At 35.7% G+C, this 26,075-nt stretch overlaps 19 protein-coding genes and 5 pseudogenes across 24 annotated transcripts, besides 2 other annotated features; 8 read left to right on the forward strand and 16 right to left on the reverse strand.

Moving 5' to 3' along the window:
• Positions 1-512: 512 nt before the first annotated feature.
• TVAGG3_0627850 (uncharacterized protein) lies at positions 513-875 on the forward strand (the record flags this gene model as incomplete). The annotated part of the gene is made up of 1 exon (XM_001307409.1): positions 513-875. The coding sequence occupies one exon, from the start codon at positions 513-515 to the stop codon at positions 873-875; it is 363 nt and encodes a 120-aa protein (XP_001307410.1).
• An 18-nt stretch (positions 876-893) lies between these two features.
• On the forward strand, positions 894-1,136 carry TVAGG3_0627860 (serine threonine-protein phosphatase family; the record flags this gene model as incomplete). Its single annotated transcript, XM_001307410.1, has 1 exon — positions 894-1,136. The coding sequence occupies one exon, from the start codon at positions 894-896 to the stop codon at positions 1,134-1,136; it is 243 nt and encodes an 80-aa protein (XP_001307411.1).
• A 4-nt stretch (positions 1,137-1,140) lies between these two features.
• Positions 1,141-1,725, reverse strand: TVAGG3_0627870 (uncharacterized protein; the record flags this gene model as incomplete). The annotated part of the gene is made up of 1 exon (XM_051240648.1): positions 1,141-1,725. The coding sequence occupies one exon, from the start codon at positions 1,723-1,725 to the stop codon at positions 1,141-1,143; it is 585 nt and encodes a 194-aa protein (XP_051087235.1).
• A 672-nt stretch (positions 1,726-2,397) lies between these two features.
• Positions 2,398-7,647: a mobile genetic element.
• Positions 3,318-4,180, reverse strand: TVAGG3_0627890 (annotated as a pseudogene). The gene has a single exon. A coding segment is annotated over exon 1 (863 nt).
• Positions 6,520-7,336, forward strand: TVAGG3_0627900 (annotated as a pseudogene). Its single transcript has one exon. A coding segment is annotated over exon 1 (817 nt).
• A 291-nt stretch (positions 7,648-7,938) lies between the features above and the next one.
• On the forward strand, positions 7,939-8,200 carry TVAGG3_0627910 (annotated as a pseudogene). Its single transcript has one exon. A coding segment is annotated over exon 1 (262 nt).
• A 49-nt stretch (positions 8,201-8,249) lies between these two features.
• On the reverse strand, positions 8,250-8,957 carry TVAGG3_0627920 (cytochrome B-C1 complex subunit 6, mitochondrial family; the record flags this gene model as incomplete). The annotated part of the gene is made up of 1 exon (XM_051240649.1): positions 8,250-8,957. One exon carries the CDS (start codon positions 8,955-8,957, stop codon positions 8,250-8,252), a length of 708 nt encoding a protein of 235 aa, XP_051087236.1.
• A 154-nt stretch (positions 8,958-9,111) lies between these two features.
• Positions 9,112-9,574, reverse strand: TVAGG3_0627930 (uncharacterized protein; the record flags this gene model as incomplete). The annotated part of the gene is made up of 1 exon (XM_051240650.1): positions 9,112-9,574. A coding segment is annotated over one exon (463 nt), but the record flags the coding sequence as incomplete, so codon positions are not given.
• Positions 9,575-9,596: 22 nt separating this feature from the next.
• Positions 9,597-9,892, reverse strand: TVAGG3_0627940 (uncharacterized protein; the record flags this gene model as incomplete). The annotated part of the gene is made up of 1 exon (XM_051240651.1): positions 9,597-9,892. A coding segment is annotated over one exon (296 nt), but the record flags the coding sequence as incomplete, so codon positions are not given.
• A 27-nt stretch (positions 9,893-9,919) lies between these two features.
• Positions 9,920-10,465, reverse strand: TVAGG3_0627950 (uncharacterized protein; the record flags this gene model as incomplete). The annotated part of the gene is made up of 1 exon (XM_051240652.1): positions 9,920-10,465. A coding segment is annotated over one exon (546 nt), but the record flags the coding sequence as incomplete, so codon positions are not given.
• A 114-nt stretch (positions 10,466-10,579) lies between these two features.
• Positions 10,580-11,158, forward strand: TVAGG3_0627960 (uncharacterized protein; the record flags this gene model as incomplete). The annotated part of the gene is made up of 1 exon (XM_051240653.1): positions 10,580-11,158. The coding sequence occupies one exon, from the start codon at positions 10,580-10,582 to the stop codon at positions 11,156-11,158; it is 579 nt and encodes a 192-aa protein (XP_051087240.1).
• A 51-nt stretch (positions 11,159-11,209) lies between these two features.
• On the reverse strand, positions 11,210-11,387 carry TVAGG3_0627970 (uncharacterized protein; the record flags this gene model as incomplete). The annotated part of the gene is made up of 1 exon (XM_051240654.1): positions 11,210-11,387. A coding segment is annotated over one exon (178 nt), but the record flags the coding sequence as incomplete, so codon positions are not given.
• Positions 11,388-12,166: 779 nt separating this feature from the next.
• On the forward strand, positions 12,167-12,714 carry TVAGG3_0627990 (organellar and viral DNA polymerase type B; the record flags this gene model as incomplete). Its single annotated transcript, XM_051240655.1, has 1 exon — positions 12,167-12,714. A coding segment is annotated over one exon (548 nt), but the record flags the coding sequence as incomplete, so codon positions are not given.
• Positions 12,167-23,484: a mobile genetic element.
• On the forward strand, positions 12,859-13,107 carry TVAGG3_0628000 (organellar and viral DNA polymerase type B; the record flags this gene model as incomplete). The annotated part of the gene is made up of 1 exon (XM_051240656.1): positions 12,859-13,107. The coding sequence occupies one exon, from the start codon at positions 12,859-12,861 to the stop codon at positions 13,105-13,107; it is 249 nt and encodes an 82-aa protein (XP_051087243.1).
• Positions 13,466-13,922, reverse strand: TVAGG3_0628010 (annotated as a pseudogene). The gene has a single exon. A coding segment is annotated over exon 1 (457 nt).
• On the reverse strand, positions 14,044-14,348 carry TVAGG3_0628020 (P-loop containing nucleoside triphosphate hydrolases family; the record flags this gene model as incomplete). Its single annotated transcript, XM_051240657.1, has 1 exon — positions 14,044-14,348. A coding segment is annotated over one exon (305 nt), but the record flags the coding sequence as incomplete, so codon positions are not given.
• Positions 14,385-14,843, forward strand: TVAGG3_0628030 (uncharacterized protein; the record flags this gene model as incomplete). Its single annotated transcript, XM_051240658.1, has 1 exon — positions 14,385-14,843. One exon carries the CDS (start codon positions 14,385-14,387, stop codon positions 14,841-14,843), a length of 459 nt encoding a protein of 152 aa, XP_051087245.1.
• On the reverse strand, positions 14,860-15,279 carry TVAGG3_0628040 (protein of unknown function, DUF4108 family; the record flags this gene model as incomplete). The annotated part of the gene is made up of 1 exon (XM_051240659.1): positions 14,860-15,279. The coding sequence occupies one exon, from the start codon at positions 15,277-15,279 to the stop codon at positions 14,860-14,862; it is 420 nt and encodes a 139-aa protein (XP_051087246.1).
• TVAGG3_0628050 (uncharacterized protein) lies at positions 15,317-16,552 on the reverse strand (the record flags this gene model as incomplete). Its single annotated transcript, XM_051240660.1, has 1 exon — positions 15,317-16,552. The coding sequence occupies one exon, from the start codon at positions 16,550-16,552 to the stop codon at positions 15,317-15,319; it is 1,236 nt and encodes a 411-aa protein (XP_051087247.1).
• On the reverse strand, positions 16,581-17,405 carry TVAGG3_0628060 (uncharacterized protein; the record flags this gene model as incomplete). The annotated part of the gene is made up of 1 exon (XM_051240661.1): positions 16,581-17,405. One exon carries the CDS (start codon positions 17,403-17,405, stop codon positions 16,581-16,583), a length of 825 nt encoding a protein of 274 aa, XP_051087248.1.
• TVAGG3_0628070 lies at positions 17,410-17,946 on the reverse strand (annotated as a pseudogene). Its single transcript has one exon. A coding segment is annotated over exon 1 (537 nt).
• On the reverse strand, positions 19,959-20,312 carry TVAGG3_0628080 (protein of unknown function, DUF4106 family; the record flags this gene model as incomplete). Its single annotated transcript, XM_051240662.1, has 1 exon — positions 19,959-20,312. One exon carries the CDS (start codon positions 20,310-20,312, stop codon positions 19,959-19,961), a length of 354 nt encoding a protein of 117 aa, XP_051087249.1.
• TVAGG3_0628090 (protein of unknown function, DUF4106 family) lies at positions 20,603-21,482 on the reverse strand (the record flags this gene model as incomplete). Its single annotated transcript, XM_051240663.1, has 1 exon — positions 20,603-21,482. A coding segment is annotated over one exon (880 nt), but the record flags the coding sequence as incomplete, so codon positions are not given.
• TVAGG3_0628100 (protein of unknown function, DUF4106 family) lies at positions 22,863-23,193 on the reverse strand (the record flags this gene model as incomplete). Its single annotated transcript, XM_051240664.1, has 1 exon — positions 22,863-23,193. A coding segment is annotated over one exon (331 nt), but the record flags the coding sequence as incomplete, so codon positions are not given.
• Positions 23,485-26,075: the final 2,591 nt, after the last annotated feature.

Below are 26,075 nucleotides of genomic sequence, written 5' to 3' on the forward strand. Positions count from 1 at the left end.
AGAGGACATAGAAAAATATATTGAGGGTATAGAGTTTGTGAGATGTCATTGGACAGAGTTGTATGAAAAATATAAAGACAAGGAAAATGTTTTCTTTATAGTGGACCCGCCGTTCTATAACACATGGGATTTTCAATACCAAGTAGACTGGACTTTGAGAGACTCTTTAGAAACTTTAGACGTTTTACATAACCATCCATGCTTTTACTTTACATCCGATAAAAGTGGTTTGGAAACCGTTATGAGATGGTTAGAGGACATACATGACTATGAGTTTATATATGACAAGATAGAATATGAGAGAGGTCCTATAAACCGGAGAAAGTGTCATAACAAAGAAATTTTACTAGTAAGTAAATGTGGTTTGAAATAGGACTACTTGTTTTAGGTTTTTTCCATTGTGTCATTTATTTATTTGACGTGGCAGAAAAGTACAGAGAATATGAAGATGAACCAATGCCTGCAAATGTTCAGCATATGTACTCGTAAGAGATATTTTTATCTAATATTAAATGGACGCACAGAACTTAGCAAATGCACAGCAACCTGGACAACCAAACCCAGAGAATATTCCAAATGAAGTTAGAATACAAACTGCAATGGCAAACTATGGTCAAGTGCCAACAGATGTACAAATGCAAACTGCCATGTCAAATGACGCTGCGTTAGGTTTGCCACCATGGTATGCAAATATGAGATGGAAAGAGTTTTATACAAACCCTGAAGTGGGATATAAACAACTTTATGCAGATGACGCGAACACAGGAGTTGACCCAGAATATGTTTTCTACCAGAGGAGAAACAGAATGTATGAGCTCCAGTTAAAGAATGCTATGGAACTCAACAGGAAACGTAAGAGACTAGGCGGACATTAGATTTTTACATATAGTAAAATGGGTTTCTTCAGTAGTATTGGAAACTTCTTCAGAAGAGTTGGAAGAGGTATATGGAATGGAATAAAAACCGTAGGAAGAGGAATTTGGAACGGTGTCAAAAATATTGGTAAAAGAGTAGGTCAGTTCGTTGGTATTATACCTAAAGACCCTGAACCAGAAGAACAAGCTCCTGTTATACAACAGCCTGAACCTGCACCACAGTCTAGTTGGCAACCAAATCCAACACCTCAACCGTATTAAAAAATTATATTTTTACCGTTCGATAGTAGTTGTATATGAAACTAAGTTCTAAGTAAAACGCATGGTATAATGGAATTATTCTTTTTCTTCCATCTGTAGTAAACCATACTTGAAAGTCTGAAATACTTCCACTTGGTGGTTCGTATAACTTTGTAGGTTTTTCGTAAAAGTCATTTGCCAAGCATAAGAAAGAGTTTTGGGCGCCAGAAAATGAAGCATGAACAATAATAGCAGCTGGGTCGAAAACATCTTTAAATAAATATGGTTCATCTCTTGCATATCGACTGTAAATATTTGCTAAAGGAAGTTCGACTTTCTGATTTAACATTCTTTGCAAATAATACCATGACATTGCAGTGAATTCTGTATATATTTGTTCGTCTTTCTTTGGATTGTCTTCGTAGATTTGAAATGACACTTGTGAATTTTGTTTGTCATATACAATTCTCACATAAAGTGTGCTCTCGGTATTTGCATATTCATCAGCATATTTTGCATAACATGAATTTATTTTATCTTCTATATTTTTTAACGCAGTCTGTAGAGAAGATGAAAGGTCAACTTGTATTAGCTCAATTTCTTCCCACATTTTTCGTTTCCCTTCAGATATATAATCTATATGAAACCTTACAATAAATGGAAAACTTTTATCTCTACAGACACAAACTTCATTCTACGAAAGCCAATAGCTTTTGTGACAGATGGGTCTCTTAGCCATCTTAATGGGTAGTCAAAACGATAGCCTTCATGCTTTACGGTCTCTGTCTCAAACTTTGACCGACATTAGTAAAAAGTTCATCTAATGTTTAGTGTAGCAACTCTTGAATTTTCTTTTTCTATTGGAAGCATATTTTATCTAGAATAAAAATGTCGAAAGATATGCTTCCATGAGAGAAATACAAACACCGACAACTCATTATGCAAGCTCTAAATAAGAACACAAACAAACTTTTCAAACTATTCTAAGATATCTGAGTCATTGAAAGAAGGGAAACTTAAAACTGACATTAAACCCAATGACAGATGAGTTTCTGTTTCAAGACAATAAGAACCATACTGTCTGTATAAATCCAACAAAAGGAACTTTAAACGAGAAACCTATATCTGAACTTCTTTTGAAAGCAGATATTGACAACAAAGCTGACAAAGAATATGTCATTGAAAAAGTTCAAGAAGAACATGACAGAGCAGATGCAACATATGCAACGAAAGCAGATGTTGAAAAGAAAGCTGACAAAGAGTATGTTGACGATGAGTTAGCATATGTGGCTAGTGGGTTAGTGAGAAGGCAGATAAGGATATGTGGATGAAAAAGACAATGAAATTAAAGAAAGGGTTGAATGGTATAATGAACGGACAACAAAGATTTTAAAAACTAAAGCCGATACAGGGTGGGTTTCAGGATGTTTAGACCTTAAAGCGGATAAGAACCATACACATACCATTGCAAATATTACAAACTTACAAGAAACCTTAAACAGGAAAAGTGACGTTGGACATACACACGATTTCTTCGCAACTGTTTGGTATAGAAAATATTGAAGGAACGGTTGAAGAAACTGGGGGGATGCATTATATTGTAAACCTCCTAACTTTCCACAAGGTTTAACATCGGATGACGACATAACGACGATGAAAAACATTAGATGTAAAGATGTTTATGTCATGAAGGATGAACATAATATTAAATTCACTGCTCAAGATTTATATGACAAGAAAGCAGACAAAACAGAGCTTCAAACATTAAAGACAGAAATACTTCAAACATTATATCCTATAGGCTCTATTTATACGTCAATGAACTCTACCAGACCAGAAACAGTTTGGTTTTGGAACTTGGACTCAAATAGTCGACAGGTTTTTGTATTGTGCAAACTCTTCAAAGGAAACAGGTGGAAGTAAAACGATTTCAGGTGAAAATTTACCTGCACACAGTCACTACATAGATTTAAGTACATCTCAAGCAGGTTGGCATAAGCATAGATTTGGGATTGGTCAGAATGAAAAAGGTAAAGGATATGATGTTAAAGACGACGTTAAGTTTGCTATAAATTGTTACTGGGTAACACTCAGGGAGAGAGGAAACCATACACATCGCGTTTCAGGATATACGCAAACAACGGGACAAAGTAAAGACTACATGCCACCTTACATGACAGTTTACGCATGGTATAGAAATGCTTAGTCGTCATTTTCAACTTCTTTAGCATATTCGTCAGGAGTTGTCTTATATTTGTTAGGAACTGTCTTTGAAAGTATACCACCTTGAACTTTGACAAGTTTGAAACGAGGTCTGACAATAGTAGTTTTATCTTCTGCTTGCAGTGTGTACATTTTGCCATGTTTGCCTAAAACTTCATAATATTCTCTTGTATACTTTCTTCTATTTTTACGAACACGAATGTGAGTACCTGTCGGTTCCCATTGTTGTCATAGTCAATAGTATTTTCATATGGGTCGCGTTTAGGTATTTCTATTTTTACTTTGTCACCTTTCTGAAGTTTGAAGCCCGGCATTCTTTCTTGTTTGTCTCTTTTGACTAAATTATTAAATATATAGTCTTTCTCTAAGTCAGGGTTGTTTTTCATTTCTTCGGGGGAGTGGTTTCCCAAACCTTTTTGTTTACGGCTATTGTAAATATTTAAAACTTGTCTCATCTTTGCCATGGAGAAGTGTCTATATTTGTCGTCATATGACATTTCATCTTCACCACCTTGTGGTTGGTTTAAGTCTCTTAAGATTTTTATACAACTGTCAATGACACCAAGAGCAGAATGGTTTTGGTCGACAATGAAATATTGGTTTACATTTTTTGAACGCAGATAGTTTTTAATATCGTCTGATTTGAAAGAACTTTCACAGTCAGATGTCAGTTTTGTTGGATGGTATTTGTCAACGAATATTGTCAAAGCAGTTTTCACATCTAAAATATTTTTGGACCATAATGGTATGGCTTCACAGTATCTTGTGTTTTGACCGACAAATATTAGCCAGTATGGTGGTCCATCTTCTCTATACCTCGGAATGTTTTCCAAGATATCCATAAACCAAGCATTTGGTGTTGAACTAAAGATTTTTATCATGAGTGCTTTCTTTGTTGCCTTAGAAACATAGGGGTCCTTGTTTGGATTCGTCATTTTTTACCCATAAGAAATGGGTTTATTTGGCGCATTAGCAGGAGTTGCATCCAGATTTTTGCCCGCAGTGGGAACAATAGCCAGAGGTGTATTTGGAGTTGGAAGGAAGATTTTGAGTACATTAGGTATACTTAAAGAGAAAGCACAACCTATTATACAAACTGTACAGAAAGGTTGGGATGTAGCACGAGATGCAGCAAATCTTATTCCAAATCCTGAAACAAGAGGAAAAGTTCAAGGATGGATGGACAATGTAGGAAGACAAGCAGGAAACTATTATAACAAAGCAAATGACTACTATAACCAAGCAGGACACTATATGGACCAAGGTGAAAGATTCTTTAACAGAGGATATAACCATGCACAACAAGTGGTAAACAATAACCAACCTCAACCGCCTCAAACGTGGGGAATGTAAATTTTTTACTGAGATGAAATGAACAATACAGCATTGAGACAAATGGGTTCAAGATGGATTTGTCGCTTCCAGCAGTTACACAACGTGTTTGTCAAGTTCTTCCTATACCTCAGGAAGTTTTAGACCGACTTAAAAAACCTAAACAACCAGTTGAAAACAAACCAAACTAAAATTTTTTACTGAGATGAAATGACCGAAGAAGTTGAAACGGTAGATTTGACACCACAAACAAAAAGTTCAGAACCATTGTCAAAACCTGTCAAAGAACTTACAGATGAAGAGAAAAATTCAATAATAGAAAGTGCCAGGTCTGGAAATACAAACCCTAACTATAAAGTCACTTTTCATAGAAATGGAACGGCTAGTATCTCAAAAAAGAAACAGACTCTCACAAATAAAATATTGAAGTCTGAAGGAGCTTTCGAGACAACAGATGGAAAAGTTTACTTCACTGACCAACAGTTCATTATAGAACATCTCATTGACTTAGAGTCGAAATATTCTAAACTTTACAACAAACACAAAAAGTTGAAAGGAAAACAAAAACAAATGGCATATGATATTTATGAAGATGTTGACGACACAACTCCTGCAAGTGAGGTAAAGTCAGAGGAACCGAAAAGTGACGAAAAACCGATAGAAGAAGAAAAACCAAAAACTGAAGATAAACCAAAACCAAAGTTTAGTTTAAACTAAACCAAGTCAACCTTCATTAGCTGGTATGGGTTGGCGTCAAAGACTTATGGCAGCAGGCGGTTATGTAAAGTAAAGAAAAAAATATTTTTTTATTTTTATAAAAATGCCCCCATATAGAATGGATAGAAATCTGCTAGAATAAAAGCAGAGTTAGAAAGATATGGTTGGAAGTTTCGAAGAATTTTAAATATAGGAAGGGAAGACCCATAAAAGTCTATGACAAATTGTCTGGTCTTCGCTACGAAATGGATTGGAAACAGCACGCGCAAATTATCCAAACAGACTAGAGAGGTTAGAAGAAGAACGTCTTATGGACATGCCTTTCGATGTTCTGAACCTCAAGTTGAAGGACACGACGGCTTTGCCAGATTCTACTGGAAACATGACGAACAATTGCATCCTTTGAGAAGGAAAAAAGGAAAAGGTGAAGACAAACATGCTCCCATGGAAAGAACAAGATATGCATATGAAAAGTATCGTGAAGTTAGAAGTCAAATTACATCTGGTCGAACCTTTACAGTAAACTTTGACGAAGGAAAGAACAAAGAAGGCTTCATGGGTGTACTTGCTGCCATACAAGACGGAAATAAGAAAGGATACAATCTCAGATTGACCATAACAGATTTGGATGGTCACATTTACTATGCACATGGCAATGAACAAACAGCTGCAAACTTCTTGACGCTTTCAAGACTACAAAGAGAGAACAAATGGTTGACTCCGACTCAGACATTTTGAATGCAATTGAAGGAATTGCAAGTGTCAAGTTCGAATGGTACCAACCTAACCCTCAAGCAGTCAGACAACATGCTGGATACTTCCCGTTCATAAATAAGTCTGACATTGACTTGACAAGGTATGGAATTTACAATTCAATTGAAACAATTGTCAATGAACCTTGCATTCTTACATGTCTCAGGAACTCTGGTCTTGTTACAGAGAGAAGATGAAGTATCTTGAGTCATGTGTGAAGACAAGGTACATTCTCAGAGGTCAATTGGCAAAAATTGCACCGTTGGCAAATGTCAATATCCGAGTCAACATACCTACAGCTAAAGGTTCTTCACATGACGACTATGTTGTTGATTCAAAATTACCATGGTTGAAGATTGTAATTGTCCACAACCACTTCATGTTGAACGAAAGTCTTACAAACCCATTGTTCGGAAAAGGCAAGTGCAACATTGTCAGAGCTGTAAACATTCTTTTCGAGAAAGGTTTGTTGGAACCAATTCCAGATGACAAGCTGACAGAAACTTTTGTACCAAAAGACGAAACAAACTTTTCACTGTTAGCAAGACCAAAAGTTGTTCCAGACAAAGTTCTAGTACAAAAGAAGTACACAATTCCACAAGGAGTTGGATTGTTCGGATACCAACCTGAACCAGAAGAACTTCCAATGAGGTTGCAAGAACTTCAAGATGCTATAAACAAACTTCCATTGAGACATCCAATTGACGTCAAATTGTATTGGAGAGCATCTGAGTTAGGTCAGAAAATTTTATATGAAACAGGTTGCTTTGACGATGTTTATGAGATAACAGGAGAAGTTTCTCAAAAGATAAGAGACTCACTTGAATTTCCACGAACCGGACCCATTGGATGCGATAAGTTCGACTCAGATGAAAAGATATACTATGTCGACCTTAACGCTGCGTACATGAGGTTCGTCCAATATATCCCGACTGGAATTCCAAACGAAGATGGTGAGTTCCCGGGAAGGAACTATACAGTTGGAAAAGTCATACAACAACTGTATGATATTAGGAAAGCTTCAAACCCCAAACTTGCAATGACACTCAAATTGCTTATGAAATTCGACATGGGGATATTCCATTAAGAAACCTCAAGAGATGAAGAGTAAACATTATGAGAAGGTCGACAACTTTGTTGAAAGGTTTTCTCCTTTTGTTTTGAAGTACGAATTCACTCAAGGTCAAAGTGGCTTAGTAACCACATTAAAACCTATTGTCGAACATTGGTCTTACCCTCAGTTCGCAAAAGCAGTCCTTGACAACTACAACAAATTCTTCTCGGAAGTCAAATCCAAAGTTGAAGGTTTACTATGAGAACATTGACGCACTCATGACGAACGAAGAAGGCTATACAACAAACTCATTGAAATGGGAATGGTCGGTGAAAAGATGGGTCAATTCAAATTGGACAAAATTTTCACCGAAGTTCATGTCCTCTCCAAGCGTAAGTACTGGGCATACTTGAAGACGGCACAGAAATAAAACATTGCATGAAATAAAAAATTTTTATTCGAATTTGAATTAAAATGTGGGAATTCTTGGAACGGGAAAGGCTTATTTACTTGAGGAACAGGTAAAGGTGGTGGAGGTGGAGGTGGTGGCAACCAGTCCATTTTATATTCCTTCCTAGCTAATTTCCGTTTAATTTCATGGTCGCCCTCGGAGTCTTTGAATCGGACAGGTCGAGTTACACCATTCTTGGTCTCAAACTCATATATAACCTGTTTGTCTGTATTTTCGTCGACTATGGCACGAGACACGAACATTGACCAAACGGACAAAAAGTGTCATTTCGGATGGTCATGCAGCCAATCGCATTCGAGCACTTCGAAGAGCCTTACGTTCCAAGGGAGAGGGTGTCTGGTGCAAGGCAGAGGTCATGAAACTCTACGAGCAGTACATCCTCAATGCCTGGGAGGACAAATCGTCCTTGGATTGGCAATTCTACCAACTCTCTGGGACGACCTCCTACGCAACTGGGATGACGAAAGAGTCCAATTCAAAGGTCGGGAACTAATTTTGCAAATTGACCTTAATTTAACATACTTATCCAAATAAACACCTAAATTTACTTGGGGTTTCCCCCTAAAATAAAATTTTTTTACTCTTAGAACCACTCGAGGTTCTCCTTACGGTTGTTGAGCTTGTCACCGTCAATGTGTCTGACCTTCGTCTTCTTGCCTGGATTTGGAACCCATTGAATTGCGACAAGCTTGCCCATGGAGATTGAACCGCGATTCCGAAGGTTAAGGTTCAAGTGTCCCAAGTTGTTGAGGACTGGGGTAAGAACCTTGCCTGTCTCCTTGTTGCGGATTTGGTATGGGTAGGGTTGGGAAATTTCGTAAGTGTCATCGGCAACAAGGGTTGCCCATGTAGCGGCTTCAGGAACTTCTTCGTGTTTCTCTTCTTCCTCTTCTTCCTCTTCTTCCTCTTCTTCCTCTTCTTTGATAATACCTTCGGCAATTCTGTGTTCACGAATTACGGTGTTGCATGTTCTGTCCTTTCCGAGTACCTTCCAGATGGCGTCTATCTCTTCGAAGAAACGGTAGATGAGTCTGGCAAGGTCTCGGTTCTCTCTCGCGTAAATGCGCAAGGTTTCCGTTAAATCATTCAGGCATTTCTCATTGGAAGCTTGGTTCATGAGGACATCGGCTTTGAGCTTGGTCATCTCTGTCATAAGACTACTTTGGAGAGTCTTAACGGTGTTTGTCAGATGAGCTTTCAAATTCAAAATTTGAATTTGAACTGGGCGCTTGTCTGGCAACATTGAAAGGACATCTGCCATTGAGTTTGGCTTCGGTGCTTGTTCGGACATCGAAAAAATGAAGTGGTTTGAGAATGACGGTTTTACTTCAAAAAGCTTGTTATGACGGTTAAGTCATACAACAAGTTTAAAATAATATCTTGTTCTTCTTCTGAACGTTTGTTGTCTCTTCCGATAAAAGTTTCGAACATGAGAACCAAAAAACGTTTTTTGAGATTGCGGAAGAGTTCAGGCAAACGTTCATATTCCGGATATGTTGGGAGCAGTTCGAAACATCTGAGCTGACTTTCGGACAAAATTGGGACAATGTCAGAAAATTCATCTTTGGTCGGACTGCATGAAGGTAAGTCCCTTACATGTAAGTAGCTCTGGTAAAGTCTTCTCATTTCTGCTAACTTTTGGAGTATAGCTTCGTAGTTTAGAAGTTTTAATTTTAATTGTCTTATTCCACTCTTTACTTCTAAACGGTAAGTATCCATGAGGTCAAGAGTAGCTTTGGTAGCTTTAAGTGGAGCTATCTGTTCCTTGACTTGTGCAATTTTGGTTGCAATTGTGGTTTGAGCTCCTTCAAGTTCGCCGTCTATGTCGTTCTCAACGCCTTCAACCATGGCTTGAAACTCTTCATCGGTCCATTGAGATTGGTGTGGGACGAATTTAACTTGCTTCATTCAAAAAATGAAAAAAATGTTTTTACTCAAGCGTGCCATGTATATGGCGATAAGAAACTTACCAGAAGGCTTCTTCTTCACATGAGTCTTTGGCAACTTGAGTGTTGGTGTTGGAGTTCTTGGGGGAGGTGGCTCTGAAATTTCAAATCTCTCTCGAGCGCAACAACAGATGTCAGAATAACATTCCCCACTGTCTTTCTTGCCACCATAAACTGTGTATTGACCAAACTTGCATTTACAGGAAGACCGGTCAATACAAGGTTCACAGTTGAAATAGTTGTACACAAACCTGTTGAGTACGAGTGTGAGTAAAAACATAAAAAAAGTGAAGTTAAACGTTAAGGTTTACTGAACTGGTTGGATGTCGCCTTCACAGGTTATGTAGAATGGTTGACCCGAGAAGTGAAGGAGACCCTTGAGAATTTGGCTCATTCTTGGGAAAGGGTTCTCTCTGTTTGGAAGTTGTATCCAAGGACGCTTGGCAAAGAACTTGAGAAGAGCTTCTTTCTTTGCTTGCTTTATGTCGTCGTAGGCTGTCCCGTCTGGTATTTGAATTGGAATTCCAGTCGAAGTCTCGAGATTCAAGGCAGCCCTTCCCGTTATCCAACAGTTAACAAGCTTGCCTTTTACATTCTGCCTGAGGAAGTCTTTAACAAGCTCGTTAATTTCAATTAGGTAAATTGCCTCGTCGGTAGGTTCGACCTCGACCATTGCTACTGTCAGTAAAAGTACTGCTACTGTCAGAAAAAGTACTGCTACTGTCAGTAAAAGTACTGCTACTGTCAGAAAAAGTACTGCTACTGTCAGTAAAAGTACTGCTACTGTCAGTAGCAGTACTGCTAGGAGCAGTAAAAAGGAAAATTTGAGAGGGTTTTCGACGATAAAGTACTGCTACTGTCAGAAAAAGTACTGCTACTGTCAGTAAAAGTACTGCTACTGTCAGTAGCAGTACTGCTAGGAGCAGAGATTTTTATCGTTGTGGTCCGACGGTTAAGCCACAAACAGATGTCCGACGTCCACCAACCGAGCCCATTCCCAAACCAGAGGAACCTAAAGCACCAGCCCCTGCACCTCAGCAACCTCAGTTCCAGCAAGTCCCTCCACCAAATTACTACCAATTTCCACCTCAAGGTTACTACCAATTTCCACTACAAGGCTTCCCGAACTACCCTCCTCAGCCTATGCCTTACTTCCCAACCCTTGGATGTTCCAGCAAGCTCCACCCCAGCAATTCCAATCTCAATCCAAGAGAGACCAAGAGTTCGAAGAAGGTCTGAACCGTTTACGCAAAGATTATGCCACAGCCCTATGGAAGACGACAGGCTTTCAGTCTCTTCCCTCAAATCGACCGATTCGACTCGTACCACAGATTCGGTTCGTGACCGTGAAGACTACCTCAAGCAGTCTGAGAGACTCTTCATCCTACAATCATTTACAGTTGGAGCTCTCAAGAACATGCGCAATTACGAAGGTCAGACACCAGCTGGAGACCGCAAAACAGACGTACTCGCAAGAGCAGTCCAACTGGTCAAGACAAAGACTGAGATAGTCGACTTCATTCTTGCAGCTTGCCCATACAAGTAAAAAAATAAACAATTACGAGTTAAACTTTTTATTCTTTCTTTTCTGAGTTGTTTAGAGCTGGTTTCTCTTGTAGGAACCTTTCGTACTCTTCCATGGTCATGTAATTGCGAATTTTGTACGCAATTCCAGGTTCGTTGTTTTTGAACCTGATGTATGTAACGCTTCCATCCTCCTCGGGGAAGTAAGCTGCTAACATCTGACCAAGTTTTCTCGGTGACTCGGAGCTCATAAAAATGTCACTTTTTAAACGTTAAGTTTTTAGTCTTATTTTACCCTTTGTTTACCCTTTGTTTGTCAAGGTAGTATTGGAGTGCAATTTCTCCAAATTCTCTGTGTCGGAGTTCTTCAGCATTTTCCAAGGTGTACCTGGAGAACTCAAAGAAGTTGTCAAGAAGATACTGCCATGCTGCTCTTCTGAGTTCGTCGGTATTTTGGAAGTGTTGCACCTTCGAGTCTTCGGACATGAAAAAATGACACTTTTTCTATTAAACCGTTTTGGCATTTCTCATGAGTGAGTATAGTTCTGCCGAACCATTGGAAGAGAAGAAGTACCCTTGCTGGCAAAAGACAAAAATAGTTGCCTTAGTTGTCATTGCAATTGTACTCGTAATTGAATTCATTGTACTTCTCTTCACGTACATAAAACTCAGCAATGGTATTTGCTTTAAGAAGCTACCATCTTACTAAGACTAAACACTTACATTTTTCAAGCTTGACTTTTTACAATTTGAATTTTGTTGCTGAATTCAGCAAAAATAATGTTTATGTTAGAATGTTAGATCTAACATGTTTTCTAACACGTTTTCTAACATGGTCTAAAACTCTTGAATTTTCATGAAATTTACACCAAAAATATAATTTATGTTAGAATGTTAGATCTAACATGTTTTCTAACACGTTTTCTAACATGGTCTAAAACTCTTGAATTTTCATGAATTTTCCCGAAATAAAAAATAAAATTAGTTTTATTTTTTATTTTATTTATTTTTTTTATTTTGTATAAAAGACATGATTTCAACAATCGGCACAACAACAATTCAAACAACTACAGCACCAAACTCGCTAGTTATGAATCCAACATCTATGTTAGTAGAGATGAAAAACTTCATTCCTTCTTCATATACTTTCGAAACAAAAATCCAGAAGATAAAGCAAGAACTTTTAACAAGTAATTTAGACTGTAGTGCGAAAGATGAAACAAATGAACAGTATCTTTATGAAATGCAGGACATTATTGACCATTTACCCAAATTGCCTGAAATCCAACAACAAAAACTAACCATTCCCGAATTTGACGAAATAGAAGTCAAAGCAACTGACTCAGTAGAAATAAAGAAGTTCATACGAAAGGTAAATTATGAATTCCTTGGTTTTCATTGCAACCATAAGGTTATGGACAAAGATTGCGACATGGTATATAAGAACATCTCTGACCTTTACAAATCCGAAGAATTTAAGACCTACGACAACTTTGTTTCGTTAGTTGCAAAATGTGTTTGGGAAATAAGAGATAAAGATAGTAGGGGTAAGGTATGGAACGAACAAATAAAACCCGCTATGTTCGAGATGAAGAAAACCATTGACGCCTTAGTTGTTTTAGCAGGTAAGGTTTCAGAAATAACGCAAAAATGAATCCGCAATGTTCAAAATGTAAAGCAGCAATGAGGAAATATAACTACTCCGTCAAAGAGATAGAACGTATGCGAAACGACTATGCAGATTTAAAGAAAGAAGCAGAAAAACCAGCAGAAGATAAAATGAACATGTTAGAATTTCTGAACAAAAACTATCCAACTGCTGACGATTTCCTTCTATCTGACGTCAAGAAGAAGTATAAAGAAACTTTCGGTATCGTTAAAACTTTTGACATACTGACAGAAGAAATAGAAGCTACAAAACTGTTTAGAGTCATGAACCATCGCAACATATACCATGTAAAACGCTTGTAAATAGTTATGTTAGAAAACATGTTAGAAAACATGTTAGATCTAACATTCTAACATAAACATTATTTTTGCTGAATTCCGTATGAAATTTCATGAGTTTTGTATGTTTTAGACCATGTTAGAAAACATGTTAGAAAACATGTTAGATCTAACATTCTAACATAAACATTATTTTTATTGAAAAATGACCAAAATTCTGAGTAAAATGGCATATGCTTGCTTCCCTCGGAAAAACCGAGAGAAGAGATTCCGTATGAAAATCGTGAAATTTCTCTAGACCGACTTTTACCGGCCTTGCCTAAAACTCATGAAAATCGTGAAGCACAGCGAGTAGGGAAGAAACCCCAGTCGCCAAAACTCTTTATTTTTCAAGCTTGACTTTTTACAATTTGAACTTTGTTTGCGTAGATATGAATTCTGAAAGAAGTATGAGGGTCTTGTATGACTTTGTACTTCTCCCATAGTTCATGTCTGTCAAACTTACCTGCCATGGACTCTTTCATAAGTTCCATGAAATCGTCTTCGGACAATCCGGGGAAAAGTATAATGTCAGTAAGTATTCTCTTTACATCCTTACTTAAACTCTTTGCTGTCTGTACACAAATGACAACTGAGATGTTAAAGTGTCTGAGCTTCTTAAGAATTCGACACATATCTTGTTCTCTGTTCTTTAACAAAGGATGAGAAGCAAAGTCATCTAAGATAAGAAGACATCTATGAGGGTAAGTCTTCCAATCGTAAGATTGCAATTTCTTCGAAATGTATTCTATCTCTTTCTGTTTGTTTCTGAAGTGTTTCTTCTCTAATATTCTCTGCATTTCCTCATTTGGGTCTTTAAACTTAGAATTTATATACTCATTTATAGCATTGTACTTCAAAACTCTTCTTTGGTACTTCTTTATCCAATCTAACAACTCAGAGTCTTTTATACATACTAACTTAGACTTCTTTATAATATCTTTGAACGAATTGACGGTTTGGTCAAATTGACCAGAAGTACTACAAATAACAACTAACTCATAGAATGGGTTCTTCTCATCTAGTTCTTGTTGTTGTGCAGCCATTTTAAGATAAGTGAAAGTCTTACCCGACCCAGGTGGTGCGATTAGACCTGTTATACCATTCTGAGCAAATAAGAACTTTTCATGTATAGGCTTTATCTGAGCATTTTCTAACTTCCTCTTGTTCTTCTTCAAAACATTCTCAAATTTCTTGTCAATGTCAGCAAACTTTTTTTCTAACATATTTTTAGAAAAATTAAAATTTTTATCTTTTAGAAAATGTCTAGTGATTTCGCTATCTATATTCGAGACAAGCTTTTTGACTCTAAAACTTCTGTCGACCATAAAATCTTACATAGTGTAAACAAGAAAGGTGAATTTGTTCTAAAGTTCTGTTTCTGGGAATATGACAAGAACCATAAAACATTAGGCAGAGAAGTCTTAAAATTTGTCAATGACAGACTTGTTGACAGAGATGACGCCTCTTGGAAAGATGAAGTCCAACAAAATTTCTTAGAATGCAAAGAAGACACATGCGCTGTTCTTGAAGATGAAATAGAAAACAGAATAAATGAGCTATTAAAGGACAAAGAACTTTTACATAAATATGGTTGCGCCAAATTTGACATAACTCCACCAGAAAAGAAGAAGAGAGAAAAGAAAGAAAAGAAAGAAAAGAAAGTAGAAGAGAAGAAAGAACCTGAACCAGTTCCAGAGAAGGTGAGATATGACATGTAAAAATAAAATTTTATTTTTAGAACATTTCAGGGTCAATGTCAATGTTCTCTTCCTCTTTAGGAGCAAACACTGGCTTAGACTCTAAAATCTTTTTACCCAATTTACCTTGAACTTCAACTATCTTAGACTCATAATATTCATAGTCGTCTGCTTTCTTTGGTTCATAAGGTATAACAAGTTTGTATGCTTTGCCTTCTTTAAGGTTTGAGAACTTTCTGTCAAAATTTTCTTTGACTGCTAACAAACCTTCTATGTCTAAGTCTTCAAATTTCGCACCATTTTTAGTCACAATAGCAAACTTAACTGGTTCGATGTTCCAAACTTTGCTGAATGAAGACTTTTCAAAATGGTAGAAGTAAACATTCAAATATGTGAATGGGTCTAGTTCTTCTTTAAGTCCTGACATGTACTTGTTTACTGAGATGAATTTTGTCATCTTTTCTATCGGATAAAAAAAATATTTTTTTTTAAATTTACTCAGAAAAATTTTTCTTTGTATATACACCATTCTGAACATCTAAAAGACTTTTGACATTTGCCAAGAATGTTCGTTTAGACGCTGTCATATAACCATACTCTTGACAATATTGTTTATACGAATCGTACAATGACCTTTCATCTAAACACTCAAAGTCAGTTTCATCTATGAACAGTTCATATACACTCTTGTTTGCTTCTAACAATGTTTGTCTCTCTTCGGTATGTGGAATTTGTCTTGGATTGAACTTTGAAATATCTAATGTCATAAAATATGAGAACAAGTGGTTGTAAAAGTCAGATGTCAAAGTTTCTGCTAAGTCGTCAAAATATTCTGTATCTTGCATATGAGCTTCTGACGTTCTGACAACTACATATCTTCTGTCAGAACTTTCTAACTTCATCGGAACAGCATTGTTTGAAACCATAATGAAATTTGCAACATTTTCACAAACTCTTTGGTCTTTATATTTTCTTTCAACAACTCCAACATTGTCTGTTATAAGACTCTTCAAAGCATCTGAGTTTAAAACTTTTGTTGTATCTATACTTTGAAGTTCGTTACATACTATAAGTTTCATATTCTCTATTGAAGAGTTAAATTTACCGCAGATGTTTTCTAAGTTTGTCATATTAGGGTTCGAATAACCTTCTAACAGTTTGCACAAAATATCTGTAAAGAAAGTGTTCTTACCTGTTCCTTGTTTTCCAATTATAATGAGAGCAGTTTCATTTTTAGCACTTGGATGTTGTAAGATGTTTGCAAACCAACATAAGATATACTCATAGACTCTTTCGTTTCCATTGCATATAATTTCTTTGACATGGTCTAACCAAGCTTCTATAATATTTTCTTTCCATTCTACTTGTTCATATTTATATCCAGTGAAGATAGAATAGAAGTTTGGAGATGGTGTATAGAACTTTATACCTCGAACTGAAAAATCTTCAAGTTTTGACAATAAGATATCCCAAGCATCTAACATCTTCATGCCAACTTGTACGACTTTTATTTTCTTAAGTTTCTGTTTACATTCTTGTTCTGAAACTATTGTTGCTCTTGGTTTGTTAAAGACAACATCCCATTCTTTCATAACATAACATTCTGGGGCAGAGTCGACATAAATGACTAAACGTTTCAAATTCTCGACTGCTTTGTTATAGTCTCGAAATGGACACATATTTCTGAATGCTTGGAAGTCATAAAAATCTGAAACATCTATTCTGTACATTTTTATAAAAATAAAAAAAAAATTTTTTTTATTCTTGAGCTATTTGTTGCATTTGTTGTTCTTGAGCTATTTGTTGTTCTTGAGCTATTTGTTGTTCTTGAGCTATTTGTTGTTGAAGTTGTTCTTGTAATACAATACTTTCACCAGTTGCATCTTCCAATTCGAAACTTTCTGCCGTCATTGACAAATACATAGGACATAAAAGTTTTACAGGAACAAAGTTTGCGTCAACTAAGGTTAAGTTTATGTTTGCTAAAGTGTTTGAGTTTACTAAAGCTGAAAACTCTGCATTCGAATGAACAATAGGCAAACCAGCAGAGAAAGTATTGTTTATACGCATAAGTATCTTTTGGTCATAATAGTTTCTGTCGACATTCGAATAACACTTTGAACCTAAGTTTGAAACAATATATAAGATTGGTGTGCTTAATGTCAATGGAATAGACATTCCTTGTATGACACCTTTTCCTGTTATAGGAAACTGTTGGTAGTAAAAACCAGAAATAAGTTTTGTATTATAGCTCATATCATTAATAGTAAACTCAGTCGGACATCCAAACATAATGAAACCTGCTCTAGTTGCAGCACATGTTACACTCGTACGTAAAGTATTAAATAAGTCAACAAAACCTGTTGGTGGTATATCTGAGTAAGTATCTTCAAAGGAGTATTTTTTACCATTCACAACAATAAAGTCTTCTGGTGTCAAAAGAGCAAAACAGGCTTTAGTCGTCATTGTGTTTAAGGTTAGTTTACAATATCGTCCTTGAGGACTTTGTAAGTTTGTTGTTATAGAATTATATGACTCAGGGTTTTTAGTCGTAATAGTATAAACCATTATATCTTCTGCCATTTACTTAGCAAATAAATTTTAATGAAATGTTGTGGTCGTCAAATATTTTTATAACGTCTGGGAAACTATATTTTAAATTCAACGTTTCACCTCCTTTCATAACGTATATCTTGTCAATGGCATTATATGAAACACCACAGCAACTAATGTCGGGTTCTATTTCTTTGATGTTTATATCGTCTGCCTCTGTCAAAAGTTTCAATAGTTCTTTCAAAACTTCACGAGGTGCAATGACATATGAGTTCACTTTTACAGGGTTGTGTTCGACCAAGTTTAACATTATACCTAAAGCTTGACAAATCTTTCTCCTGAGTTTGAAGTTTGTCTTTCAGTGTTGGTAGTCGTTTCGAATATCTGCAACAGAACTTAAGTCTCTGCTAACTTCAGGGTATGTTGGTTGTTCTTTTACAGGAACTATTGTTATACCATCTTCGTCTTCGTATGGTTTCCCCACTTCAACATCTCTGTCTTTGACATTGACAATAACACTTTGACTGTTTGTTTGAGTTGGTGAATTTAACTTCACATCTGCCACCGCCATTAAACCTTTTGAAACACTTACGCTTCTATTTTTCGGAAATGACATTTTACTTAGAATAAAAAGATGGACGTATTCGAGTATCTCTTCGAATTGAAGCAAAACAAAGTTTACACACACAAACAATACAAATACATTGACAGAATAGTTCTTTACACAAACAATGGAAAATGTTATAGAATAGCAGTCTTTGCTGAACCTAAATATTTTCATAAAGCAAAGAAAGTTGGTATAAATGAAATGGTGAAAGTTCTTGAAGCAGACAAAAATATAACAACAAAACTGACCGATATTACTAAAGGAAAGTTTATAATACAATATTATGTCAAAACTGGTGTCATAACTATTTACGATGGTGAGAAGTCAGTTCAAGAACAACTTACTGACCTGCTGCCAAAATCTGCTTGATGGAAGCTGTCGTTATGCCAATCTGAGGAGCCCCAGCAGGTTTCATCGAACGAATCTTCAAAAGAGCATCTTCCGTGAAAAGTGCTATTGGTTTTGTAAACTTCTTTGCTCTCAATTCATCTGGACCGTCTCTGTCACCAGTATATTGTATTTGTACAGTACCAACAGTTGAAATACCACCCATAAAGTCTTCTGAGTCAGCAAATGGAATGCCAAGCCAAAAGTTTGAACGGTCTCCATTTGTATATTGAGTTTTTTGACCTCCTGTATGAGTCCATACTTTCACATATGGCATAATAGAACTTTGCATTTCAGGGTTAATGGTTGTTGTGAAGTTGTTGTTAAAGTTCATAGCATCTAATGTCAAGTTGTATGACCTCATATCTTCAACTGTGGAATATTCTTCTCTTGGATAATATTTGCCATCTATGTTTATATGATATTTAATACCGGGGTTGTAGAAACAAGAATAGTCATTTATAGTTCGTCTGAACAGTACAAACATAGTATCTGCATGTTTCATTGCAGTTGTTAAAGCAATATCTGTTCTTGCACCTGGGTCAGCACTTTGGTTTCCAACTTCACCTGCAAAGTCTTTGACAGATATTTGGTGTATAGGGAACATAAGTGGAACTGCAATATATTTGGCAGCTAAAGCATTTGAATATCTGGGTCCAACATATAGACTGCAAGTCTGCTTTCTATTCTCTTGCATTCAAATTTTTCGCATGTGAACTTAACTGGGTCCCAAGCAGTTCCAGCAGCATTGAAATAATAGTTTACTTCAGTGTTGAGGTTTGAGAAACCAAAGTCTAAGTCAACTTTGTCTTTGCAAAAGTCGGCGAATGACGTTTTATTTGTTCCCTCTACGTCTGTAATAGTGAATGGGTCTTGTGTTGGTGCAATGACTAAGTTATTTTTGCTTGGAGTAAGTTCAATAGAAATTTTCCTGCCCAGTTTGGTAAGTATCTTAAAAACCTGAAGATGAGGAAAGATGACAAAGGAACTCTAAGTTTCAGTTTTACTTTGGTTACTGCTGCTGCAGTTTGTCCAGAAAGGTTAACATAAACTCCTGGAACGTTAGGGTCAAGTCTTCTTATTTTCTCAATAGTTGCATACTGGTCTGTTTGTTCTCTAGCTTGTGGTTGTACTGAGTTTCTCAAAGCGAACCATTCATAGTTTGCCCATGTTACTGTTTGAACTAAGTCAGAGTTAGAATATATCTTATATCCCATGAAAACTTCTGGAGCATATTGGTATCCGACATAGAAAATTCCATTGCAACCTTTCTTGTCAGACAACTTGGCAGAAGGTTTTATTTCAATGTCTTGTTCCACGTATAAGAATGAGTTGTCAATAGAAATTATATGAAACCTGTCGCAAGCAATATCTACTGTTGTTGAAGAACCTTCTCCAAACTCACCTACGTTTCCATAAGAAACAGCAGTTGTATATTCGTAAGTTCCAGGAACTATTTCTGACCTTCTAATGGCATTGTCGCATTCGTTATACCATTCGAAACATTCCATTCATGGCATCCAAAACTGTTGGCGTTATATTCTGAGCGGCGTACATTTCATATGAGTAAAAATATAGAATAGTTGGATTTATATGTCATAATAGAACCCACTCCGACCAAGCTTTACTTTCTTCCTGACTGAGTTTTTAACTCTTCTTTTTCCTTCATTGCCCTCTGCTTGAAGTTGTTGCATCTTTGCATTATGTTCATCTAGTATGTTGCAAATTTCCCATGTCCTTTTTGCCTTTTGGCTCTGGTCGCCCATCTCAGGTAACCTATATCCTAGAAAGATTTTGTCATAGTTTGTATTTGAGTCTTCGCGTATTGTTTGCATGACTCTTTCCTGAGTTTCCGGTTCAAGCTCTTCAAACAGTGCCTGTCCATATGGAATAAGCTCGTTTCCAAATATATGTTTTTGTAGCCATTCTGGTTTTCTTTCCATGTTACCAACTATATCTTTTGTGAATGGGAAAGCTTTTACCCAATCTTTCAGTCTTGCGTCGTTTATTTCTGTAGTTGGTTTTATTTTGTCAAGGAACATGTTTTTCAATACTAACATTTCATTTGGTACTGTCCATTTGAGTTTTCTTAAATATTCATCCCTTCTCATTTCATTGTCTGCAAAGTAAGTTTTTATGACATTTTGTAAACTTTCGTTTGCAAGGTCATGTACAATAGGTTCTCTTCCTTCGCCCTCCCTAACTTTCTTTCTAAACTCTTCACCAAATATACCATCTCTATGGTTCTGTGTAGTTCTTTGAGATAAATGTTTTAGAACGTCAGGTGTTATATTTCCATCAGCCATGTTCATTTCATACTGGTCCAAAATATCTGCATGTTTCATATCTTTCAATGGCATTAAAGCCGCGCTTAAAATACCAGCTATATCTCGTTCACCATTGACTTCCATTGCGTCTACAACTTCTTGGAATTGTGGTTGTAAGTTTATGAACCACCTATCCGGATTAGCTTTATGACCCCATCTCATTGTAGTTCCATCGTCTGCAGAAACAAAAGTAGGTTTGTTTCCATCTTGGCTAGGTTCTGAATGAACTTTAAACAATGTTTCATTTCTATATGTTTTCTTGAAATTTAACCTTTTATTTTCACCGAGTTCATCCGAAGATTGAACGTTAAATGCTCGTAAGTAAAAAGGGTTGTTGTATTTGTGTACATTTTCTTTCAGTACTTCCATTCTATGCTGAATATTTTCATCTTGTGTTGGAGTCTTTTGTATGTCGGCAAACATTTTTCGATATTCTTCTACTATGTCAGCCGAATTTTTTTTAGACTCTTGGAAATATTCCATATTCTCCGCATACTCTTGTTGAGGGTCAAGATTTTTCGGCTGTTCCAAATCTTCATCTAGTTCTGTGAAGTTAGTTTCCAAAGGAAGGACTTGTTCGTTTCCTTCAAGCTCTTCTAGCTGTTGTTGCTGAACTATTTCTTCCATGTCTGGTTGTATCTGAACTTCTTCCTGTGGAGTTTCTTGTACCTCATCTGCTGGCATTTCATATATTCCGAGACCGTTTTCAACAATTTCCCTATCTACGTCATCCGCATTCATAAGCTTTTGTTCTTTCGTTCCGTCTCTATTTTTTACGCGTTTCATGACGAAAGTTGAATTGTCATTTAGCTCTGACATCAAATATCTCGGAGTAAATTCGTTCATGTCATTTGGATGATATGCTATTAAATCATATCCCTTAGCGAGCTTGTATTTTCCAGGTTTGAGATTATATCCGTTTTGGTGCTGAGCCATAAAGCTAAATAGGTCCGGGTCAGTATTTCCATCCTTGAACTTTCTAATAGCTTCTTTATATCTGTCACTAAAGTCAATACTATCTGGGAAACCACACTCTTCTTTAAGCATTTTTAAGAATTCTTGGTTTCCTTGTTCTCTACTCTTTTATGTCCTTGCTCTGTTTGTGGTTGTTGTTGTGCAGGGTTTTGAACTGTTGGTTGCTGTGCTGGTTGTTGTGTTGGTTGCTGTGCTGGTTGTTGTGTTGGTTGTTGTGTTGGTTGTTGTGTTGGTTGTTGTGTTGGTTTTGGTTGTTGTTGTGGTGCATGCCTGTGTCTATGTCCATGTGACGATGTAAATGTGTTAGGTAGTCCTGGTGCAGGTGCTTCTCTTGGAGGGTTTGGTGGTATATAAGTTCCACCAGCTGGCACATATGTTCCATCTGCAGCGTAATGTCCTACCTGACTTTTCGTTTTTAAGAAAGCATTTACTAGGTCTGTTTTGGTCTGTTGTAACTTTTTCTTGACTTTTCACAACAGTTGCTCTAACGGCGTCATAGGCACTTTGAACTGCCTGTCTCGTTGCTGCATCTGTTATTTTCGTCATATTTTGTGCTACTTCTTTTAACTCTTTGTCGAAACCTTCAGACTTCAGTTTCTTTCCAGATGAGAAATCGTTCACTTGTTTCACCTTACTATGAAGAGCTTCGAAAGCGTTCTTAAAGTCAGCATTTGTTAAAGCTTCATTTGAACTATCTTCATCCGCTTGTATTTTTGTCCTTATTGACCCTATGAGTTGGGCTGCTTTAGCGTTGGCTTGGGCATCTAACCAGTCATTGTTAGCTTTTATATATTCTGCGCTTTTCATTGCCTTTTGCATAGCCGCGTCGTTATTTTTTACTTTCTTGTGCTAAGTTTTCATACTGTACGGTTTGGTTTTGCAACTGTAAAAGTTTTTCTGCCTTTACATTTGCTTCAACTTCTTTTTTATACTCATCGCTATCCATATATGTCTTCAGGGCTTTTTGTTTTATTTCTTCATCTTTCAGTACTTTATATTGAGTAGTATGGTTTTTCAAATTTATAACATCTTGTTCCATTTTTGCTACTTCTGCTGCTTTTTCTGACACTTTTTTCGCATATTCCTCTGTACTTAGTTCTTTCAGTTGTTCTTCTTTCTTCTTTTTCTCTACGTTTAACTCATTGAGTTTCTTTGTGTGTCTGTCATATTCTAGTTTCTTTTCGTTTTCACTTATTTGTTTCTGTATGTCTATGTTTGACTTTTTGACATCTGTTATTTGATTTTTGAGTGAACTCAAATTCATTTGACTTTGAGGGTTATAAGCTGTTCCGTCTGCAGCTCCACCATAGCCTGCCATTTTCGCTAAAAGTGCCGCTCTTAAACCTCCACTCTGTGCACCAATAACTCGGCTTAAAAGCATAGGGTTGCTTGACATTTGTTGCAACATAGTGGGGTCATTCATAATTTGTTGTTGCAACTGTTGTTGTGGTGTCAGTTTTACTATTGGATGTTTCAATGCTCTCTTCCTCTTACGTATATTCTTACGTAGCTTACGTGGCATTTTAAGTGAAGTAAAAAACGGTTTTTGACAGATGTTTATATGACACTTTTTGTTCAGCACAAAAAACTACTCGGTCAAAGTGTTGTCAGTTTTGTAAAATAACCGTCCTATCTTGTTTTAAAATGGAGAAAAGGCTTCTCAAAGTATACTTCCTTGGAACGCCTGTAACTTTTCCTGTAGCGACGATAGACCCTTACTTGTCCGGACAAAGTTATACTAAACATCTTCAGGGCTAGAGGGCACGAAGTGCCTGGAAGCCCCACTTCCTTTTTTTTTTTTTTTTTTTTTTTTAAACACAATGTTTAATTTTAATTTTGAAAAATGCCCGTTTAAAATTTTTATTTTTCCCAAGTCATCAGCAAAATGTATTATTAGTTTAAAATCTACTGATAGAACTCAAAAGGTAGAAACTGTAATGCTTGCTGCGCATGCTCCCTGATTTTCCGTTGATTTCTCTCCATATTATTTCAATAAATTAGCAACAACTTACTAAAACTCATGAAAGAAGCTGGAAATCATTAAGATGTTACTTTTCAAAGTTGGCTTTAACATGAATTGCTATAGCTCCTTATTAAAAAAAATTCAATTTTCTATATAAAAAATTAGAAGAAGAAATTATTAAAACTAGATTCTCATTACAGAATCATTACATAATACTATCTTGGAATTGGATTTTCTATACCTTAAAAGTAAACCATTCAAATATATCTAAACGTATACTTTTTTCTGAACAGACGTTAAGGAATTGAGAGCCACAAAAATAGGATCGGCGTTTGGTCGGATGTTTAATAGTTTACATCTCCCCCTTAAAAGCACCCTTTAATTTTTGATGACCCTACAGAATTTATTTCCGTGACCACTATATTTAAGGGAGGCTTACGACCAATTGTCACTTTTTGGACCTTGATGGGAAAATGCAACTTCGCAAGGTCCCAAGGTCCCGAAAACCAAAAAAATTGATGAAAGCTAAAAATGCTCAGTACAGTATAAAGGTTCATGTCCTACCGCTCAAACTTTCTAATTCTTTCAAAAATTTAAAATTTTAAATTCAAATTAACTAAATACTATCATTTCAAAACTAAAACTCATACAGAAAGTAATCTAATGAATAAGCGATGTTGAATCATAAGGCATACATGACTGATTAAGTTAATTTTATTATGATGTATATGATGAGAAAATTAGATTGAAATCAGTATTAAATTAAATATCATTAGTATGCTATAATATGTGTCGTGTTTTCATTTGATTTTGAGAATATAATGCTTTTGATAATCTTGAATAAGCGATTCCGAACGTTTGTTTAAGGAGACTTTATAATTTTTAACCTATGTGCGTGGTGATTGTACTAGAGAATATGTTGTTAAAAGTTGTAGAAATGTGTTTCTTTTACATTAAAATTATGAAAAAGAAAAATGTTTCAATTTGAGAAATATAGTTCTACATAATAACACATTTGGAAATATCTTCACTTTTCATCCAAATTCCGAACTTGAAAATTTCTCTCAAAAAATTGATACGGCTTTGAAAAAGTAAAATAGCATAATGTATTACCCATTAATTTACAATTAGATTTTAATAAAAAATAGCTGAAAAAAGTGAGGAAAAGGTGACGATTTGACATAGAATTTTTAAACTAAGTATTTTAGTATCTCCATATATCGACAAATATATTTTTCCAATTAAAATTCAAAAAGGACACCATTCGGAATCGTCCAAAAATGAAATCTTGGAGGTTTGCCAAAATTGAATCCGCCAGTATTTATCGACCAAAATTATAATAAAAATAATTTTCGCAAAGTATTCTATCCAAATCATTCTTCAAAAAAATATTTTTTTGGTTCTTTTGTATAAAAAAACGTTAGAGTTCAAAAGAAACAGAATGAGTGGAAATCAAACACAATCTGAATAATTTTAAACGTATACAATCTTTAAGTTTGTATTTTGAATTCTACATATATGATTGTGTAATTCGTTCTTTCAAATTTTCGGATTCAGGCATGTTTTGATAAAATTCATTACCAAAAACGTCAATTAACAATTAAATTTAGTGTATTTTAAATATATATACGTATTATATTTTATAAATTATATTAAATTCGCAAAATTTTAAGTTTTAAACAAAAATAAAAAATGTTCAAAATAAGAAATTATGCATAGGATATTAAAATTTACATGTTAGCAATTTTTTTGAATTGCTTTCAATTTTCATATTGAAATTTTTAAGATTTTTTTCTGAAATAATAAGCAAGAATATCAACCTAAATAATATTAAATTCCATGCGTTAATTTCCCCTCAAAAGTCATTGACCGCCTCTCAATCTAGATTTTGTGAGTACTTTATATAGCGCATCTATCGGCGCGCGGCGAAGCCGCGCGCCGATATAAGCTGAAAACAATAATCAAGAATTTCCTAAGGTAATCAAGCGAAATTGTATTTATGAAATGCTCTCCTATGATGGGTAAATTGATAGGCATGTTTACGCTTCTTTATTTCTTGTTTTCGTAAAGATTATTTTGATATAATATGAATATCAAGATTTTTTATGTGTTGACAAGGTTATTGCATCTCTTGCAAAATGGGTGCATCTTCACTATGTAAGCACTGAACGAATGAAGCTCTATTCTGCAGCTCCACTATTATATGGATTTTGTTCATTTTTGCGCCCAGCGTGCTATGTATAAATATAAGGCCGATATTTTGACTTTTTTGATCATAGTATGTAATTATGCGAAATTTTCATAATAAATTATAATCATTTGATCATGACAAATAGATGCATATTAATTTATTTTCGTACAAATTTTGGTATTTTACAAGCTGTAGGCTTCAATCAGAACTCTAATGTTAAATTACATTTCATATCTCAAAATGATACAGA

Source organism: Trichomonas vaginalis, chromosome III (assembly GCF_026262505.1).
Source record: "Trichomonas vaginalis G3 chromosome III, whole genome shotgun sequence".
NCBI lineage: Eukaryota > Parabasalia > Trichomonadida > Trichomonadidae > Trichomonas > Trichomonas vaginalis.